This window comes from Pongo abelii, chromosome 10 (genome assembly GCF_028885655.2).
Source record: "Pongo abelii isolate AG06213 chromosome 10, NHGRI_mPonAbe1-v2.0_pri, whole genome shotgun sequence".
NCBI classification, from domain to species: Eukaryota; Metazoa; Chordata; class Mammalia; order Primates; family Hominidae; genus Pongo; species Pongo abelii.
Window position 1 is genome coordinate 107675119 of NC_071995.2, and position 14330 is coordinate 107689448.

The 14330-nt window shown below is 44.9% G+C and overlaps 1 protein-coding gene across 1 annotated transcript in view; it reads right to left on the reverse strand.

Annotated features, from left to right (window-relative positions):
- The window catches only part of SVOP (SV2 related protein), a gene marked incomplete at its 5' end in the record, with an annotated part of 105011 nt that overhangs the window by 38893 nt on the left and 51788 nt on the right, over nucleotides 1–14330 (reverse strand). The window contains 1 exon segment of the mRNA NM_001133213.1: nucleotides 12039–12163. Within this exon segment, the coding sequence (NP_001126685.1) occupies nucleotides 12039–12163 (125 nt within the window).

Genomic DNA, 14330 nt, shown 5'->3' on the forward strand with positions numbered 1-14330 from the left:
TCCTTAGGACAGATGCCCCTAAGTAGAATTTGAGTCAGAGGGTATGCCTGTTTTTATGATTTGAGATATATATATACTACCAAAGTGGTTCTCCAAAAAGTTGTTCCAATTTATATTCCTTTCAGTACCTCACTCAACAAAAACCATGGGGAATTTCATTAACTAAACCCTGATAATAGAAACCAAGATTACAGTGGTTGCTAAAGATTGCAGCAATTATCATGGATGACTTTGATATTTTATTCTATTTTCCAAATGGTATGCTTATATTATTTTTAAAAATCAATAATAATAATACCATGTTTACCTTTCCTTCACCAAATCGAAGTCAAACTACTAATCGTGCAAAAATGTGCAGCAGGATATTCTAAGGGCAAAGCTATTTCTGTCCTTAGAGATCAAGGATTTGTTTTTATAGTAAACCTATAACCTATTTAATGAAGTCTTTTCATTCTGTTTTTTTGTTTAGTTATAGAGTATTATATGAATGCAATCTCATTGTAAAATAATTTAGCAATACGTAAGCATGCAGAGTATGTGATGATTCTTCCTCTCCCTATGACCCCAACTTCCATTCCCCTTCCCCAAAGCCATAACTACTAATCAGAGTTTGCTTTGCAATCTTTCAGTTTTTTTTGCCCACACAGAGTCTCACTCTCTCATCCAGGCTGGAGTGCAGTGGTGCGATCTTAGGCTCACTGCAACCTCTGCTTCCCAGGTTCAAACGATTCTCCTGCCTCAGCCCGAGTAGCTGGGATTACAGGTGCACGCCACAATGCCCAGCTAATTTTTTTGTGTTTTTAATAGAGATGGGGTTTCGCCATGTTGGCCAGGCTGGTCTCGAACTCCTGACCTCAAGTGATCCACCCACCTCAGCCTCTCAAAGTGCTGGGATTACAGGCGTGAGCTACTGTGCCTGGCCTGCAATCTTTCAGCTTCTTTTCTATGAAAAAATAAATACATAAATTTAACTAACATGCTATTTATTTCTTTCTTTTTCCCTTCTCTTTCCTTCCCTCTCTCCTACCTTTTCCTCCCTCCCTTACTTCTTTCCTTCTCTTTTTTTCTTAACATACACAGCACACTGTCAGCGTTCCACCCAAACATCCCCATTCTTAGCACGTCCACGGATGCCAGTCCACCTTCCAACTACCAGTACCTGTGACTCTTTCCAGAGAACTTTCTCTGGTCATTAAAGCTTGCCTGGCCAGCCTTTGTGGCAGGCCAGAAGTGCCAAAGAATTTAAACTTCCCGGGAGTAGCCCTCACTGGACAGTTCCCTCTCCTTGAAGTGGGACCATTTGGAGGACCTGCGGCTGAGTCTCCCAGAGGAAACTTCTTGCTCTTGAATTTCTGTGTTAGGATATGCTTCAACAAGACAATATGGGAACCTTTTCACGTTAATAGAGGTAGATCTACAGCTTTATTTATTTTTGAGACAGGGTCTTGTTCTGTCACCCAGGCTGGAGTGCAGTGGTGCGATCATAGCTCACTGCAGCCTTGAGCTCCTGGGCTCAAATGATTCTCCTGCCTCAGTCTCCCCAGTAGCTGGGATGACAGGCATGCACCATCATACCCGGCTAATTTTTCCTTTTCTTTTTTTCCTTCTTTCTTTCTTTCTTTTTTTTTTTTTTTTTGTAGACATGGAGTCTCACTATTTTGTCCAGGCTGGTCTCACGCTCCTGGGCTCAAGGAATCCTCCTGCCTTGGCGTCCCAAAGTGCCGGAACTACAGGCATGAGCCACCATGCCTGGCCAAGAATTACTCTTTTTATTTTTTTCTTTTGAGACAGCATCTCATTCTGTCATCCAGGCTGGAGTGCAGTGGCACGATCTTGGCTTACTGCAGCCTTGACCTCCTGGGGTAGATGATCCTCCCACCTCAGCCACCTGAGTAGCTGGGACTACAGGTGTGCACCACCACACTTGGCTAATTTTTGTGTTTTTTGTAGAGACAAGGTTTCACCACATTGCCCAGGCTGGTCTTGAATGCCTGAGTCAAGTGATCTGCCTGCTTCAGCTTCCTCCTAAAGTGCCGGGATTGCAGGCATGAGCCACCACGCCCAGCTGAGCATTATTCTTAACAACTGCATAGCCTTCCTCATCTCGGTAGTATCATCATTTATTTAACTGCCCCCTATTTATGAATGCTTAGGTTGTGTTCAATTTCTTGCTTTTGCCACCTTTGCCACAAGAAACATCTTTTCCTATAATTGTTGTGCCCCGCATTTGGCCATTATTTATAGCAGTTCATTATGAAAACAAGCTACTTGATCTTTATCCAAAGTATGGCAATTATTATAATCAGACTGAAAAATAAAAGAATGAGCAATGAAATTAGCAATGCCAAGAATCAGCTGATTCTGGCATAAATAAATTCCCACTGCAAATAATCACATTTACAGCACTGGGCAATTAGAGGCTTGCCATTTGGATCGCGTGTTTGGAAAGAAAGAACCTGTGATCTCAGCCTGGCATTTTTGCCTGGTCTTTGGAGGAACGAGGACAGGCTTTGTGTATAAGCTCATTGTAGACACCAGTTTGAAGATCATTCTGAGGCAGGTTTCATGGTAGAACAGCTGGGCAGCTACCTGAGGTACTGTCTTTAAGAGCAGCTAAAACACAAGCAGGGCGTGGGTTACCTTACTCCAGGTTTCCCATCGCAGCCGCTTACATAAACGGTGTTTGGCTGCGGTGCATGGCGCCCTCTATTGGAGGTAAAAACACATTGACCCAGTGCCAACCTGTATTGATGTTTTCGTGGAGAGACACGGGGCAGTAACAGGTGATTATCATTTTGTTGGTGCTTATTTGCATTTTCTAAATTTTGTAAAACAAAAGTATATTGTCTGTAATGACAAAAATAAAATTGTATTTAATTCCTTTGCTTGAATTAAAGTCTATTCCTTCTTGATGTCCCTCCGTAGAGAGAAAGTGTAATTATCTGGGATTCTACATGTGATTCCTCTTACCTGCCTTAAAGGGAATAGAAACCTGTTAAGAACCACCAGCCTACATTCCAGAGTCATTCTCCAAATCAGTACCAGAGACGCCGTGGATATAAATGATTTAACAGGACCTTCTGACTATATGCTCGAAACCCCTTTGAAATTGTTGTTCAACATGGTAAGGGCTTTGGCACCAGACACACCTGGATTTGAACCCAGTTGCAACCGGTTTGCCAAAGTTTCTCCAATATTTTCCTTCCCGGTATCTATGCACCTTTGCAGTGTGACTGCAGCACGTCCCATCAAGAGTTCATTTTCCCCTCCCTGGGATCTGTGTGGCCTTGTGACTTGCTTTGACCATCAGAATGTAGCAGAAATGATGTTATGCTAGTTCCAAGCGTAGGCCTCAAGAAGCTTTGTGGCTTCTTCTTGCTGCCTTTCACCCCTGTCCAGATGCCATGGGACCAGATGCCTGGGTGCCCCATGATTCAGTGGACTGAAGACACATGAGCAAGTCTCATGGAGTCTAGAGGAGCCACCAAACTGCCTTACTGCAGAATCATGAGTTGAATTAATCATTGTTTTAAACCACGAATGCAAAGGTGGTTTGTTACAAAGTAGAAGCAAACCCTACACTCCACTTTTTTTTTCTTTTCTTTTTCTTTTCTTTTTTTTTTTTTTTTTTTTGAGTCAGAGTCTTACTCTGTTCCCCAGGCTGGAGTGTAGTGGTGCAATCTCGGCTCACTGCAACCTCCGCCCCCCAGGTTCAAGCGATTCTCCTGCTTCAGCCTCCCAAGTAGCTAGGATTACAGGTGTGCACCACCACGCCTGGCTAATTTTTATATTTTTTAGTAGAGATGGGGTTTTGCCATGTTGCACAGGCTGGTCTCAAACTCCTGGCCTCAAGTGATCCACCTGCCTCAGCCTCCCAAAGCGCTGGAATTACAGGCATAAGCCACTGTGCCCGGGCCCCCTACACTACAGTTAATAACTATCTGGCCACGCACGATGGCTCACACCTGTAATCCCAACACTTTGGGAGGCCAAGATGGGAGGATCGCCTGAGTTCAAGAACAGCCTAGGTAACATAGTGAGACCGCCCACCCTGTGCCCTGCAGCCCATCTCAACAAAAAATTTTAAAAATTAGCTGGGCGTGGTGGCACACATCTGTACTCCTAGCTACTCCAGAGGCTGTGGTGGGAGGATCGCTTGAGCCCAGAAGTTTGAGGCTGCAGGGAGGTATGATCGTGTTGCTGTACTCCAGCTTTGGCAACAGAGCGAAAATAATAATAATAACTATCTGACCTCCAGCAAGTCCCTTGTGAGCTCTAAGCCTCAGTTTTCGCATCTGTCATATGGGGATAAAACAGTTGTTCAATGGACCAAGTAAGGTAGTCTGAGCAGAACATTCTCCTGCCTCAGCCTCCCGAGTAGCTGGGATTACAGGCATGTGCCACCATGCCCAGCTAATTTTATATTTATAGTAGAGACAGGGTTTCTCCATGTTGGTCAGGCTGGTCTCAAACTCCTGACCTCAGGTGATCTGCCCGCCTCAACCTCCCAAAGTGCTTGGATTACAGGTGAGTCACCACGCCCGGCCCTAATTGACATTTACACTTAAAATTCAGAGTACATTACAAGGACTTCTGGTTGTTGAGTTTTTAAGAATTACACAGAAAATCTTTTTCATCTGGTTTTATAAGTTGCTGCAATAGGATAAAGCTATTGTAAATTAATGGAAACTTTTAATTGCATTTAATCACATCAAAATATCTCCAACTAAATGTTTCCAAATAATGAACTTAAGGGAGCCATTTTTATAACTAGATAGGAACATTGTATAAGTAAGACATTATTTTTATGCAAGTGGATAGAGTTACAGTGGTGGGAAGCCAATGGCTCTCTTGGGTGGCTAAATATTTCTTCTGTAATTTTGTTTCTAGTTTTTATTTGCCCTCCTCACAGATAAAAGAGATATTTAGGCTGGGCGTGGTGGCTCACACCTGTAATCCCAGCACTTTGGGAGGCTGAGGCAGGCGAATCGCTTGAGGTCAGGAGTTCGAGACCAGCCTGGTCAACATGGTGAAACCCCGTCTCTATTAAAAATACAAAAATTAGCCGGGTGTGGTGGCATGCTCCCGTAATCCCAGAATCTCGGGAAGCTGAGGTGGGAGGATCGCTTGAACCCAGGAGGTGGGGGTTGCAGTGAGCCGAGATATCACGCCACTGCACTCCAGACTGGGTGACAGAGTAAGAATCTGTCTCAAAAAAAAAAAAAAAAAAAAAAAGCTATTCAGTGGAGTAGTTCAGAGAATAGGTTTGGAGGGTCAAGTGATGTTTAGACCTCAGCTCTACCATTTACTAGCTATGTGACCTTGGGCATGCTACTTAGCTTCTACAAAGCTCCAGCTTTTGTACCTGTAAAATGGAGATGATCATAATATCTACATCCCAAGATGAGCATTAAAGTGGTAATATACGTAAAGCACAAGGCTCAGTGTCTGGAATGTAGTAATAGCTCAATAAACAAACAGAAGGGCTATAGTAGTGTTCAATACATGAACAACTAAATGGGGAAGAATCAGGGAGCAGGCAGGCAAGCCGGGGACCTTAATATAAGCATGAAATAAGGCGGAAAGGCCCTCCTAGCTCCTCTATGTCCTTTATTTTATTCCCCTGGTATCCTGTGCCATAATCCCAGAACCCCATGGGAAGAATCTCTCTTCCTTTTTGTAGTCCCGCCCCTTTGCTGTTTTAGGGTGTGGTTTTCTCTGTTCCAGTTACTCCACCCTTGCAATCACATCTGCTTATAAGCTTCCAGAGGCTTCTCAAAATTCTGATCCACTGATGGCACCATTTTCTTGCTCTCCAGTACTCTTAAGTATTTATTCTATTCCTTAGCTGGGCGCCATGATGCATGCCTGTAATTCCAGCATTTTGGAAGGCCAAGGCAGGCAGATTGCTTGAGGCCAGGTATCAAGACCAGCCCAGGCAATATAGTGAGACCTCAATCTCTACCAAAAAATAGAAAAAATTAACTGAGCATGGTGGTGTGTGCCTGGAAGGCTGAGGCAGAAGGACCACTTGAGCCTGGGAGTTCGAGGCTGCAGTGAGCCATGATTGTGCCACTGTACTCTAGCCTGGGTAACAGAGCGAGATCCTGTCTCTCGCAAAAAGAAAAGATTTATTCTATTTCTTACTACTTCTATGTCATTTCCAGGAAATGTGGAAGAAGAAGAAATAGAAAATGTCACTTCTCATTCTACCATCTTGAACAAGAATTTCTGCGGATATTCTGAATATTTAATTCCTTTATCTTTCCTTATATGAGAAGAAAATCCAGTGACTGTTTGAAGTCTATTTCTGTAGGCATCTCTCCGAGCATCCCTGGTAAGGGAATTTGATTTGCTCTTCTGTGAATACATTCCTTCCAGCCACTAGGGGAAAACTGTATTGTACTCAATGAACTCATCATATTCATGAATAGGGCAGTAGTTGTGTCTGCAGGAATTCCTGGAGCTGGGCCAGAAGTGGAGCACATTGTCCACAAGCCCCTGCCAGCCCAGATTTATGGCTGCGGCTCCATTAATAGCCTTTGCTTCAAGCTCCAGTGGTTTGTAAGCTCATCCCAGATCCAGAAGTGTATGTCAAATGCCTACTCTACAGAGCCCTGGAGGAATTAATCATGAATCAAGGAGGGAAGGACCGAGGAGAGCTAAGAGCCACTCACCATCCTTCCAGCCTCCCAAGTGGCAGGAGGAGGCTGGGGGTTTGCTCATGTATTAAATCCATGTGGTTGTATCTCCCCTGTCCCTGTTCTATCTACAGTGATACCTTGAGTCATTCATCCGTCATCCATCATACAACACAATGACGCTTGAGCTTCTTGCCAAAGCCTTCAGCAGATCAAATGCTTGTTAATAAATCTTGAGTGCTCTGCCAGGCACTGTCCTGGACATTTTACAGAATGTTGTCATTTAATGACTATTTTAAGGGACCCCGTGAGGTAGGGATGTTTTTGTTCCATTTTAGAGTTGAGAAAACAGATGTAGGAAGGTTCAGTGACTTGCCTGAGGTCATACAGCTATTATGTGACAGAGCAGCCAGGATTCAAACCCAAGCCGTCTGGTTTCAGAGCCTATGATCTATTTTAGAATTAGCATTATGCTGGCTGGGCACGGTGGCTCACGCCTGTAATCCCAGCACTTTGGGAGGCTGAGGTGGGTGGATCACGAGGTCAGGAGATCGAGACCATCCTGGCCAACATGGTGAAACCGCATCTCTACTAAAAATACAAAAAAATTAGCTGGGCGTGGTGGCAGGCACCTGTAGTCCCAGCTACTCAGGAGGCTGAGGCAGGAGAATGGTGTGAACCCGGGAGGTGGAGCTTGCAGTGAGCCGAGATTGCGCCACTGCACTCCAGCCTGGGTGACAGAGCGAGACTCCGTCTCAAAAAAAAAAAAAAAAAAAAATTAGCATTACCCTTCTAGGCTGTCTCTTCCAGTCTTCCCCAATAGTGATGCTCAGCAGGCATAAGAAATCAATCCCTGAACTATTACCCCTGAGAGGATGGGTGCTCTAGCAGGACTGAACAGATCCCCACCCTCCAATGCTGATCTTGCTGCTTGTGCTGCCAAAGAGCCAGGCTGCCAGCAACAGAGAGCAACATGGAGCCCCCAGGATGGAACCACTCCACGTCACTTGGTAGCAACTTAGGTACATATATTGGACTCTCCCAGTTTTGAAGGAGCAGCAATTCATCTTGACCGAATCAGCACCTATTCTGAGTACTGGTTTATCTTTCCTGCCCACAAGGTCTCAGTTGCCACCATCACCTGAGGGCTCACACAATGTCTGACCCACTGACAAAGGATCCATCATAACATTGCATGGGACCCAAGGAGCCCATATAGAGTGAAGGAGATGTAGAAGTGGATGTATGGCCTGGAATCCACTGGTCCTATCATATATTGTGCTATCCTGAAGCTGCTGGCCTGAGAGAGCAATGGAACAGGACTCTGAAGGTGACACTAAGGTGCCAGCTTGGAGACGATGCCCTGTGACCATGGGGCACTGTCCTCCAGGACACAATACCCACTTAAATCCACTGCCATTATGATGCTTCATTCCCAGGAGAAAAGATTCACGGGTCTGGAAATTAAGGGGTTGAAGTAAGAATAGGCTTCATTGTCATCAGTCCCAGTGACCCAGATCAGGGGATTTGTACTTCACATCCTGCAACTTCTGGGCTCAGTGGGTCTAGAGGTCCTGGCTCCCAGGGAGGGAAAACTTCCACAGGAGACACAGCAAGAGTCCCAGTAGACTTTCTTTTTTGAGATGGAGTCTTGCTCTGTCGCCAAGGCTGGATAGCAGTGGCGCGCTCTCGGCTCACTGCAACCTCCGCCTCCTGGGTTCAAGTGATTCTCCTGCCTCAGCCTCCCAAGTAGCTGGGATTACAGGTGTGTGTCACCACACCCAGCTAATTTTTGTAGTTTTAGTAGAGACGGGGTTTCACTGTGTCGGCCAGGCTGGTCTTGAACTCCTGTCCTCAGATGATCCAACCGCCTTGGCCTCCCAAAGTGCTGGGATTACAGACGTGAGTCTCCATGCCCAGACCCATTAGACGTTAAGCAACAGCTGCTACCCAGTAACTTTGGGCTCCTTTGTGTCAAGAAATGAACAGGCAAGAAAAAGAGTCACCATGATCTCCTTGGGTCCCATGTCAGAGAAATTGATCCTAACCATCATTAAGACTTAATAAGCCCCACCTATCATAGGGCCACCCAGGTGATATACCAGACATCTCTTGGTAATCTCCTGCTCAATTTTGGTGTTAAATGGACAAGCGCAGCAGCTATGGCCTAAAAGAGGCATGGCGACCAGGGGCTCGAATCCCTTAGGCATGAGGTCTCGGTCACCCACCCAGGTAAACCGTCTAGATCAGCAGGAGTGCTTGCTGAAGCTGAGAGGAATTTAGAATGGGGAGCGGAGGTGGGAGACATTTGGCCTTTTGGCCAAGGCAACTTCTGTAAGGGACTCAACTATGAGCTCCATTGGCATCCATTGCAGCCATGAGACTTTTGCAGGAAAGAGACTAACCAGAATCCTGGAGGAGCTGTTCTTAGGCAGGGTGAGCTGATTACAATTATGGGCTGCATAACACATTTGAGTCAACAACAGATCACATATATGATGGTGGTCCCATAAGATTATAATACTGTGGTAATTAATTAACTTATTTATTTTGCAATCTTTTATTGAAGAGTACTGCTCCCTGCAGAGCAGGGCTAACTCATAGGCAGTGCACCCAGAGTTGGCCTATTTTCATTATTCTTTAATAGTGAGGGGATCTAGCTATGTTGCCCAGGCTGATCTCAGACTCCTGGGCTCAAGGGATCCTCCCGCCTCAGCCTCCCAAAGTGCTGAGATTACAGGTGTAAGGTACCATGCCTGGCCTTTTTTTTTTTTTTTTTTAATTTAATACTGTGATTCTTCTGTAGGTTTTCTATGTCTAGATATGTTTAGATATGCAAATACCATTGTGTTCGAATCGTCTGCAGTATTTAGCACAGTTACATGCTGTACAGGTGTGTAGCCCTGGAGCAATAGGCTATACCGTATAGCCTAGCTGTGTAGGAGGTTGTCCCATCTAGGTTTGTGTGAGGACACTTTATGATGTTTGCATGGTGACAAAATCACCTATTGATGCATTTTTAGAACACATCCCCATCATTAAGTGATGCCTGACTATATTTGAAGCAAATGGGTCCACCCTGGACTGTGGAGGATGCTGTGATGTGCCACGTGGTCTGCCCTTCAGGACTGAGGCTTTTATTCCCTCCAAAATGAGCAGGAGCATTGCCTGCCAGGAGCCCATAGCTGAGTCCCTTGCAGAAGTTGCCTTGGCCAAAAGTAGCTGCCTTCCCTAAGGTCATGCTCCATCCTTGAGGGCAGCCCACATCCGACGCCTGGTTGGTGTGAGGGTAAAAAGGCCTAGCCCCCCTGCCCCAATCTGAAACACCTCTTAAGGGCCACCTCTGCTTCTGAAACCCTGTAAGCTAAGCAGGGTTACTTAGCTTACAGTAACCCTCTGTGGCAATGGTATTGCAACTCAGCTTCCCCGCTTTGCTGGTCCTAATTTTCTCACTTTCTTACAGGTGTTAATCCTAGTAACCACCCGCACAGTAATCTCCATCTCAAAGTGTATTCCCCAGGATCCCATCCTAGAACAGGGACCATGGTGCTCTTGCTCAGTGCTGCATCCTGGCACCTAGCATTTCTAGGTACTCCAGAAATATTGGTGGAATAAATGAATACACTACAAGGGATCGCCCTGGTCCTCTTGCAAAATTTCCCTAATGATTCCTTACCTCCAAGCTGTTCTACCTGCCACAGCCAGATCCATACTTCTAGGTACCTCCACTGCTCAAGAACTCTCAGTGGATCCTCATCACCAATAGAATCCCTTTGGCCTGGCATTTTAGGCCTTTAACAAGCTTGCCCTGGCCTATCTGTCCAACCTCAGCTTTTAATTCTTTTTTTTTTGAGTCAGAGTCTCACTCTGTCGTCCAGGCTGGAGTGCAGCGGTACAATCTTGGCTCACTGCAACCTCTGCCTCCCGGGTTCAAGCGATTCTCCTGCCTTAGCCTCCCAAGTATCTGGGACTACAGGTGCCCGCCACCAAGCCCAGAAACTTTTTGTATTTTTAGTAGAGATGGGGTTTCACCATGTTGGTCAGGCTGGTCTCAAACTCCTGAGCTCAAGTGATCTATCTGTCTTGGCCTCTCAAAGTGCTGAGATTACAGGCATGAGCCACCGTGCCTGGCCAGCTTTCTCTTACAGATCTCATCCCTCCAAGCTGACCAACCAGACAATTAGCCTTCCTCAGCCTCAGCTATGGCTTCCTCTTTTCATGTGGTTCACTTCCTAGAAAATGTCCTACATCTTCTCCAAGTCTCCTTCTATGTCTTTCCAAATCCTTTGCCTTCTTAATAGCAAGGCAGTAAAATGCAATGGGTATAGAGCCCAGGCACTGGGGTTAGAAGGTCCAGTTCATATTCCAGCTCCTCCACTTCCTAGCTATGTTGCCTGGAGCAAGTTACTTTACTTCTCTGTGCCTCAGTTTCTTTATCTGTAAAATGGGGTTAATAATAGAATTTACCTTCTAGGGAAAATGAGAGATTAAAGGAGGTCATCTGGGTAAACCGTTTAGAACAGCACCTGCCACATAGTTAAAACTAAATATTGGCTATTATCATTTTTTAGGGTGGAGTCCAACACGCATTTTCTATAATGGGCCACATAGTAAATAGTTCAGGCTTTGCAGGCCATATATCTGCTGAAACTACTCAGTTCTGTTGCTGTGGCATGAAAATGACCATAGATAATACATAAATGGAGGGTGTGGTGTGTTCTAATAAAACTTTATTTACAAAATCAGTCAGCAGGTCGAATTCTGCCCATATGCCATAGTGTGCCAATCTCTGCTTCAGGGCCCATCACAAATAGGAAGTCCTCCTCAGTGCCCCAGGAGACAGTGCCTTCTTCCTACAGCTCTGAATATTCTCTGTACCTTAAACTACAACAGCAACAGCAAATTACTGCCCGAGTGACATGTGGTTAGCATCATACCCTGCCTTGCGTTTAGGTTGGAAGAGCGTGGGAAGCAGCATTCGTGGTAGCTAAAAGCATGGATGTTGTAGTTACCCACCATGTGATTCAAACAGATGATTTCACTCTGAGCCTCTGTTTCCCCAACTGTAAAACAGAGATTGCAATAATACAATAACACACACCTCTTGGGCTGTTGCGATGCATCCAAGTGGAACAGTCAATGAATGCTAGATGCATTATTATTTCGCTTTTGCAACCTTCCAGCCATTGTGTTGTTTTGCTGCTGTTGTTGATCATAACAATACTGATAATGGTGCTATTTTCTTGCTACACCATAGCTCCTTGATCCTGGAAGCCCTGGTATAGCCATCTCTGCCCCCCTGCTCCCCCATCTCAGCCCCTACCTCCTGACCCAGACCATGAACAGACATGTGGATGGGCAGCCTGGCTGCATAGCCAGCACTGGGTATTTACTTACGACTGGGGAACTCCTCCAATCCCGAAGCCCACCAGGCCCCGGAGCACCAGGATCCAGCTATACACGGGCGCAAAAGCACTAAGGATGCCATAGTACAGAGTCCACAGCACGCTGATCTTCAGCCCCTGCAGAGAAGGAAGACACGGAATCACAAGGGCTTTTCATCACCTCCAGGTAGCGTTTGCACCTCATTGAGAGCTGCCGATAATGGGGTCACGTTAAAGGGAGCCTACACAACCAAGGGGGTACTGGGGACCTCTGTATGGGGAGTGCCAACCCATAGGGGTTGGGTGAGAAAATCATGGGGCATTCTTGGTTGTCGCAATGATTGGCATTGAATGCCAATCTGGGCCAGTTATGTCAGATATTCCACAATGCAGGAGACAAAATAGATTGTCCTGCATCTCGTACCATCTCAAATGTTCTACCCGACCATCATGCAGCTGAAACTCTGTTTCTGATGATCTGCACCTAGACATTTTGCTCTGTTTCACACATTCAAGACTTTTTTTTTTTTTTTTTTTTTTTTGGCATAGTTTGAATATACACTTAATTTTTCAGGAATGCAACTTTCAGGAAAGTCAAAAGAAAATTTACTTTGTTTTACCTGGAACTTTACAAAATTGTTCTTTTCAGAAAACCATGCTGTCAATGACAACGCTGTGTGCAGCATTTGAGTCACTGATGGGAAGCTTCAGTGTCAGCTTTCATTCACAGGGTTTATCTGTGAATAGACTGATCTAAACCTTATTTTAAAACGTCAAATGTAAAGAAAAACCATCAACAATATTCAGTTAAATCCAAACATATTTACAATCGGGGGCAGATATTGACCCCTTCCTCTTGTCATCTAGACAGAGTTGTAGGTAAACATTTGCATATTAAAAATAAATTTTATTTTATTAATGACGTTTTAAATTTCTCCCTCCTAGTTAGCACTTTAGAACTGATTTCTTTCTTTTTCTCATTAACGAGTTTATTTTGGCATCATTATTCTAACATCTATTGTACCAGGATAAAACTATATCAAAGTATAACTGTACTGAGTGATATTTTTACTATGAAGAATAAAACATAATATAAAGGCGGTTTCCTGTGTTAGCAAACTCATTTTGAAGTTATTTTAATGAATGACATACTCTTACATCCTCCTAATTTGCAAATGAAACAAATAACTTATTTCTTTCTTATTTATTTATTTTGAGACAGGGTCTCATTCTGTTGCCCGGGCTAGAGTGCAGTGGTGCAATCTCGGCTCACTGCAGCCTCAACCTCCCAGGCTCAGGTGATCATCCCACCTCAGTCTCCCACGTAACTGGAAGCACAGATGTGTGCCACCATGCCTGGCTAATTTTTGTATATTTTATAGACATGTGGTTTCACCATGTTGCCCAGGCTATTCTCAAACTCCTGGGATCAAGTGATCCACCCACCTCAGCCTCCCAAAGTTCTGAGATTACAGGTGTGAGCCAACACGCCTGGCTGATTTCTTTTTTAAGGTATGTGAACGACTAGGTTATTTTATCTTTGGAAATTTTTTCTGGATAGTTAAGAAGGCATTATTCAAAGTGTTCACTTTTTTAAAGAAATGGAGTGTTGCTATGTTGCCCGCGCTGATCTTGAACTCCTGAGTTCAAGGGATCCTCCTACCTCAGTCTCCTGAGTAGCTGGGATTACAGAGGCACATTTTTCACATTTTTAAAGTAAAGAGGGCATGTGTTCAATAGAGTCAAGAACCACAGAGGGACACAATGCTTCAAGACAAACATGGGGCCGAGCGCGGTGGCTCACATCTGTAATCTCAGCATTTTGGGAGGCTGAGGCCGGGGGATCACTTGAGGCCAGGAGCTCGAGACCAACCTGGCCAATATGGTGAAGCCCTGTCTCTACTAAAAATGCAAAAATTAGCCAGGCGGAGTGGCGGGTGCCTGTAGTCCCGGCTACTTGGAAGTCTGAGGCAGGAGAATTGCTTGAACCCGGGAGGTGGAGGTTGCAGTGAGCCAAGATCATGCCATTGCACTCCAGCCTGAGTGACAGAGTGAGACATCTCAAAACAAAACAAAAAAGACAAACACGGCACATATTCCTGGAGTGTTAATTACCCTTAGAGATTGAAAAAAATATTAAGAGTAAACAAATACTATTTTTATATCACAATCAATGCCAAATATGAGAGGGTAAAATGCAAATTTCACGTGCATTTTCAACCTGCTCTGTTAGGTCTGGTCAGGCCTCTTTCTGCAATACCCTTCCCAGAGCTCCAAGGGTGAGTTCACCTTCCTGTCCCCCAGG